Here is a 7,500-nt window from a genome sequence, read left to right on the forward strand (position 1 = left end):
AAGGCTGGCAAAGTATTGCGCTGTCTCTGGTATAATTGGCAGCCTGCCACATATGGCGCTGTTACTTAACCTCAGGGGAATTAGGTCATTTGATACTTTCTTGTTGAGTGAGGTTGTTATCTCTGCGTGTGTGCGTGTGTGTGTTTGTGTGTTATGACTTGACAATGAAAAGGTACTTTTACGTTCTTTAAGTCCCGTGACCATTCGACCTCCGATCGTTCTTTAATGAATTTGAATAGGAAATCCCCAACACTGACGTCCCTCACAGCCTCAATTCCCACGGAATTAACAAATGATTTAAATGTTAGAAGAACCTAACCCATCCCTCAAAAAAAGCAGTACACTGGGCTCATTTAAAACAGCCCTGAAAATTCACCTTTCAGGAGGCCAAAGAAGGAGGTAGTACCATTTTCCCGTTAGACAGACGACCCCCCCCCCCCCGCCCTCTTTTTGCTTTGACTCTCACCCCCCCCCCATTGTTTGTACATATAGTGTTATTATTGCCTTGACTCTCATCCCCCCCTATTGTTTGTACATATAGTATACATAGTATTTTTGTTCTGCATTTTTTGTTTTTGTTTGTAGGCTACATTATAGTGTTATTGTTTTTCTGTATGTTGTGTTGATATTTGAACTGTTGGTGCCACTACATATGACTGTGTGTGTGTGTGTGTGTGTGTGTGTGTGTGTGTGTGTGTGTGTGTGTGTGTGTGTGTGTGTGTGTGTGTGTGTGTGTGTGTGTGTGTGTGTGTGTGTGTGTGTGTGTGTGTGTGTGTGTGTGTGTGTGTGTGTGTGTGTGTGTGTGTGTGTGTGTGTGTGTGCGTGTGTGCACACACGCCTGTGGAGAGGAGTGAGTGTTCCCTGTGTGTGTGTTGCACCAGGGAGACAAAGACAAGACCCGCCCAGCTCTGCCTCAGATTGTCTTACCATGATATCTGACCCTATACCTTAACACATTGGTTGTCAAAGTGGGGTCCGGGGACCCCCAGGGGTCCTTGGGGGGGTACCAGGGGGTCCCCAACAAAATGTAATAATAAAGAGTCACACTCATTTTAACCCCTTTATCCATATGTTATACTTTGGCTATTCAAAAATAGCAGATATACAAGCTCATAGCTTTAGTTCAAAAAATGAAATTATGAACTATGAACTGAACTAGTTCATTTTAAAATGTGTGAACTGAACTTTGAACTAGTTCATGTAGAAAGTGAACTTTCCCAACACTGCCCCTGGGTGTCACACGTGGTCCCTGTGTGGATACTGTGATGGCACCTGTGCTGGTGTCAAGTTTGGTGTGGATCGGAGCAACGGTGCGCCTTGCAGGTCTGCATGTTACGTGTGTGTGTGTGTGTGTGTGTGTGTGTGTGTGTGTGTGTGTGTGTGTACGTCTGCAGTGCTGGCTCGCACGTGTGCAGTGCTGGCTTGTGTGTGTGTGCACGGTGCGCCTCGTTAGGTCCGCATGTTACGTGTGTGCGAGCGTGAAGCCAGCGTGTGTGTGTGTGTTTGTGTCTCTGTGTGTGCGCATGAAGCCAGCGTGTGTGTGCATGTCTTTAAGTTGTACATGTGTTCCACTGCCTCCTGTTTGTATTGAAGTTTGTATTGAATTAGTGAAACTGGTTGCATGTTTGTGTTGCAATCAGCTGCAGCTGTTGAGGACGGACACACAAACACACGGTTAAATGTAGGAGTGGTTGGCATCACTCAAAAATTGTGCCAGTGGCCCCCATAAGAGAAGACAGTCACTGGGGGGCGTGTTCTCTCCTCCATCAGTGCCCATACCCTAGGTGGGGTTGGTGAAAGGGCCTTTCTGTGTGGAGTTTGCATGTTCTCCCCGTGTCCCCTAGGGTAGGTACCCTCACAAAAACATGTAGTAATCCTGTTTTTTTATACTGCCTCCCCCTGGTCAGCCGGGGCGCCTGATGGAGGGGAAAGGAACTGGTTGGAATAACGTGTTCCTTCCACGCGCTGAAACTCCCCCCTTTCAGGTGATAAGTAGCAGCTTGCTAGCTCTCATGCATTGAAGGAGGCATGAGCTCAACAAGTCACAATATGATGCCTTGTGAGCTTGTGGATCTGTTTTTAATTTTTGTATGTATTTTTAGTTGTTAGAAGTAACATGTTGTAATTAGAATCACATCACAGTTTATAAGTGTAAAGCAGTCACCTCCACAGCTGACAGTAAGTCATGTGACCTCAGGGGAGTTGCTTGAGCTCATACATCAGATGTTGTTGATAAAGAGTCCAGAGAAGTCTGTATTAGAGATATCCTTCACCTTTGACCCTATAGCCTAGAGGAAGCCTTTATGACCAAGGTCACTAAATACCAATCACTCCTACATACCATCTCAGAGCTGGGCTATAGGTGCAGACTATTGGTTTTTATATTTGACAGCCTAGGACATTATACCTACAGACTGGTTGTTAGAGGGTTTCAACATCTTGGGATGCCCTAAAAGGAGGCAAAAAGGCTGGAAAAGTATTGTGCTGTCTCTTTCTCTGCTATAATTGGCAGCCGCCCACATACAGTATGGTGGAGGCGCTGTTACTTATGTCTGTTGTTGCGAACGCGGAAGGAGGCGCGCCTCCGACCAAGTGGAGCTTACTATGTAAACCTGCTCAGGTTGTGTGTCTGTGTGTCTGTCTGTCTGTGTGTCTGTGTTCACCTCTCATTGGCTGCATGCACCCATGTGACTCACGCTCTCATTGCCTGCCTGACATGACTCACATGTGTGCACTGCCTGTAAGCAGCCACCCGAGTGCGCCAGAGTGCAGGAATTTAGACAATGCACGCCTGCCACACACACACACACACACACACACACACACACACACACACACACACACACACACACACACACACACACACACACACACACACACACACACACACACACAGTCAATGTTCTCTCTCCATCACGGTGAAGTAACACGGATTACAAGTCCGTAAATACACAATATTTTCGAGCTGCGTTCGCTTCCAGCGTTCGCGCGTCTTACTTGTCTTATAAGTTGTCAGTATAAGTCTAACTATAAGAGATTGTAAACAATACACTGTAGCAATAATCTCTCTAGTCTGGTGTTAAGAATGTTAACCTATTGAACCCCACAGACCCTATTCTGGAGGGAACGCGTGGCATTGTGAGCTTGTAGATCGGCTATTTTTGGCAAAGAGTGTATAGAGGGAAAAAAGCTGTCCAAGTACAGAGCCAGGTGTGTTTTATACATCATACTAGAACCACTTGGTATTTAATATGTAAAAGTTTGTCTGAATCTGAATGAGTAAAAGTATTATAAACACAACCTGTACTGTTGATATAGGAAGCATGTCTTCAGATCACTGTTTAGTTCTGTCTGGAATATAGATGCTGATACTGTGTGTGTGTGTGTGTGTGTGTGGGAGTCCATGCTAGTGTTGTAACTCTCATAGTTATATCACACTGGTTTAGTGTTGTCACTCTAATAGTTATATCACGCTGGTTTGCACCAGGGAGACAAAGGCAAGCCCCGCCCAGCTCTGCCTCAGATATCTGACCCTATGCCTCAACCAATCATCACTCCTCTTGTCTAAACCTAAACCAATCAGAGGCAGAATGGGGCGGGTCATGTCTCTGCTGTTTTAAAGGCTTGCTGTGCTGACGTTAGAGCAGGGTAAGTAAGGCGAAAAACTTCTGGGAACTTAGATTACACTGTACTTGGTGTGTTTGTGGTAAATTGAGGCTTAACTAGACTGCGGGTTACCAGGCCTAGCTGCTTAAAAGAAGTGTAGAAGAGACGTCCGGACCAGGTTCAGAATCATTCATTTATTCAGCATTCAGTACAACAGCATAGCTTCCAGGGGCAGAGCCTCTGTCCACCCCCAGCCTCACGGCGTGGTCAGTACTCCCTCACAAGTCATTTACAGTCACTCTTTATACTGTAGATTCACATTACAATAACAGGAGGTTCATGTGGGTGGGGGTCAGTGAGAATCCCCCCACCAGTTGATCACTTCCTTTGTTCAGTGTCGCTATCTGTCTGTATCCTGCCTGTCAGGAAGCCAGGCTGATGTCTTCAGGTTAACAATAGAGATGCAAATCACCATCACACCTGGCAGCAGACTTCCTCTTGAACAACAGGTCAACATTAACATCATGTGCTTGAAGAGCCCAGAAGTGCAGACAGTTAGACTGTGTCTGTTTACAACACATGGCTCCTCCTGACTGTAGTCAAATAACTTCTATCATTTAGATCTGCTTTTGACCTGCATACTGTTCATCAAATATAAGAAAATAAGGGCCAATATACGACATGTTCTTTTTCAATCTACACCAAATGTCTTTGCCAAAAATTAGCAGATCTACAAGCTCACAACCTTGTAGATCTGCTATTTTTGGGGTGAATATTCCCCCCAGAATAGGGATGCTGGGGTTCAAGTGGTTAAACGTCAAGTATAAAGTTATTTTCAATCTGTCCTATAATGGAAAGTTTTCCTTGTGACAAACTGTATATTATATTATCTGTATCTTATGTATTAACAATACATATTTACGTATGAATATACAGATACATATTTAATATGAATATACGGAAACAATGTAATTCAGCCAGATAAGTTTGAGGACCACTGGGTTAGAGTGACAGTAAATCACTGGATGATAATAAACATTATAATCCTCTGAAGCCTATTTTAATCTCAGTCATTGTAACACATGTTGTTGAATTGCTAAAGTAATTAGTTACAATACTAGTTAACAAAAAGGTAGTGGAGTTCAACACTGGTCAGCAACATCTTCATGTCAAGGAACTGATTTGTATTTATAATCATTAATAATTGAGCCAGTGGCCCCCATAAGAGAAGATAGTCAACATTCTTCAAAAAATAGCAGATCTACAAGCTCACCACAAGTAACAATATGATGCGTTGTGAGCTTGTGGATCTGCTATTTAAAAAAAGCCGTAAAATAAAATGGGGTTTAACTTTATAAACTGGTACTCATTTTGGGTGACTGCTCATAAGTCCGACATCCCACTACTCCGACTACGTGGCTTCCGCGTGCGGTTAGGGTTAGGGTTAGGGATAGGGTTAGTAATGTCGGAACAATGACATGTAACCCTCATTTTGCTGGGTAACTAAACGCGAAGGCGTGTGTGTGCGGGTTATGTTTTAAATTCATGAGTCCATGTGTTTATGTGTGTAGAGAGAAAAGGCCTGGAGTTTGTCCTTGGTGTTTCACCCAGTCTAGTTATCTCATCCGCTGGTGTCAGTGCGATAACACAGCGAGTTGGGGGGGGGGGGGGGGGGGTAGCCTTGGGTGGGTGGGTGGGTGGGACCTTCTCCACATTGTAGCCACCAGAGGAAGTGTGTGTGTGTGTGTGTGTGTGTGTGTGTGTGTGTGTGTGTGTGTGTGTGTGTGTGTGTGTGTGTGTGTGTGTGTGTGTGTGTGTGTGTGTGTGTGTGAGAGAGAGAGCATATGCAGCAAACACTTACTGTTTCCTGGTCTATTTTGACTGTAATCTTGACAGGTTTAATAAAGACCAAAGATGAGTCATTGTGAGGAGAGAGAGGAGGAGGGAACTGACAAACAGCTCATCCACAGACCAGAGCCTCCATCTGTGTCTATGAAGAGTGATGAACCTGGACCTCCACATACAAAGTATATCAATCCTCCTATACAATATACACAACACTACCACTGCACTTTTAGTCAAACGTTACTGTTTCTATTATCATAAATAATTAATTATTTGTGTTTTGTTTTCTTTTTTTGTTTTTGTTTTTGTAGTCAATCAAAACTTGTGAAACTTGCAACTATTGCAAAAGAAAAAGTATGCAGTGATTTTATTGGTTGTTGGGTTGGTTGTCAACTATGTTTCTGCAACAGTGGCATTTGTAGCTTGTGTGGCGCCCCCTATAGGTGGAAGTGAAATCACTTTTGGCTCTGTGTTGTTTTAAGGCCTCTCAATGTGTGATACAAAAACTGGGATAAATCGGATGCTGCATTCATTATTTTGGAAATTATTTTGTAAAATAAGCCCCTACCGCAAAATTTGGAAGGCAATAAAAGCCAATCAAAATTTGGAATTGAATATACACATTATCAACACGCACGCACACACTCACATACACTATTCGTGACAATAGAATATTGATTATTGATTATACTGATTATTATTTTGCTGTTTTATTCTGTTTTCTTGTTGCTGCAATGTCGTGAGGCAAAACTCAAAATAGTTTCCCTTCCATATGTAAAATGAGACTTGACAATAACAAATAGTGAATAAATTGACATCTTCATTCACATGATATTTATAGAAACATTATATGATTCCAGAAGTCACAGACCAGAGTCTCCAACACCCAGCTATGTGTCTATGAAGAGTGACTGTTCTAGAAGAAGCCCTCCTAACTTCAGTAATGAACCTGGACCTCCAGACACAAAGTATGTGAATCCTCCTAAACAATATACACAAAAATCATAACGGTATCGATCCAGATAAATATCAACCATGTTTGAAAATTGTCTTGACGGCCTTGAATATCTGAGAGCAAATCGGGAGGCTTAGGATTGGATCTTTGAACCGCTCACATTAGAGGATAATCATGACCGATATTTGCTCTGGATCTAGACTAGGGTACAGAATGCCCCCCCCCCCCTCTGTGGATCTCAATGCAAATTCAAGAAGTAGACATAGGATCTATTAACGTTATATCCTCCCTGGTCAAAGTTTATCTATATATTGTAAGTTGTGTGTGTGTGTGTGTGTCTGTGTCTGTGTCTGTGTCTGTGTCTGTGTCTGTGTCTGTGTGTGTGTGTGTGTGTGTGTGTGTGTGTGTGTGTGTGTGTGTGTGTGTGCAGTTTGTGTACAAATCATAACTAATGACCAGACATAGCTGATCTACTGGCTCACAACACAATGCTGTGACATGTTGTTGAGCTTGTAGATCAGCTATTTTCGGTGTGCGACATGCTTCCAAATGACTGAAATCAGTTGTGAAATTTAATCCATGTAGATGTAAAATGGGACTAGCAACAACAAATATTTAATTAATTGAATTCCCATAATAATTATAGAAACATGTATATGATTCCAGAAGTCTGTACCACAGACCAGAGTCTCCAACACCCAGCTGTGTGTCTTTGAAGAGTGACTGGTCTAGAAGTATCCCTCCTAACTTCAGTAATGAACCTGGACCTCCACACACAAAGTATGTGAATCCTCCTATACAATATACACAACACTATAAAGCTGCACTCACACTATAGGGTTTTTAAAATCTTAAACAATTTGGAATTCTGGTAGCATCACACACTAGAGGAGAATCTTGTAAGATTCTCTTATGGGATTATCTTGAACATGCACATACTACGAGATTTTAAATCAATGACAATAAAATGGGACGCAACAATAACAAATCTTGAACAAATTGACCTTCATTCACATGATAATTATAGAAACATGTATAGGATGTGCTTGCGACTCCCTTGTGACACGGGAGTCGCACGCCAATCATATAAATGT

General features: G+C 42.7%; 2 protein-coding genes across 3 annotated transcripts in view; one reads left to right on the plus strand and one right to left on the minus strand.

Moving 5' to 3' along the window:
- The window catches only part of LOC308094791 (putative G-protein coupled receptor 34), a gene marked incomplete at its 5' end in the record, with an annotated part of 9,304 nt that extends 5,117 nt beyond the window's left edge, over positions 1–4,187 (minus strand). Inside the window, one exon of the mRNA XM_080441617.1 lies at positions 4,087–4,187. Coding sequence (XP_080297743.1) covers positions 4,087–4,187 — 101 coding nt within the window. The remainder of the gene's footprint in view (positions 1–4,086) is intronic.
- LOC308094996 (NACHT, LRR and PYD domains-containing protein 3-like) overlaps positions 1–7,500 on the plus strand; it is a 569,186-nt gene that overhangs the window by 304,510 nt on the left and 257,176 nt on the right. Inside the window, exons 11-12 of one of the 2 annotated variants that reach the window (XM_080441836.1) lie at positions 6,312–6,419; positions 7,073–7,186. In XM_080441836.1, coding sequence (XP_080297962.1) covers positions 6,312–6,419; positions 7,073–7,186 — 222 coding nt within the window. Of the gene's footprint in view, positions 1–5,502; positions 5,634–6,311; positions 6,420–7,072; positions 7,187–7,500 lie in introns of both variants that reach the window. The other variant, XM_080441845.1, reaches the window with a different exon arrangement.

This window comes from Gymnoscopelus braueri, assembly GCF_963280865.1.
Source record: "Gymnoscopelus braueri genome assembly, chromosome: 11".
In the NCBI taxonomy this organism is placed as follows: domain Eukaryota; kingdom Metazoa; phylum Chordata; class Actinopteri; order Myctophiformes; family Myctophidae; genus Gymnoscopelus; species Gymnoscopelus braueri.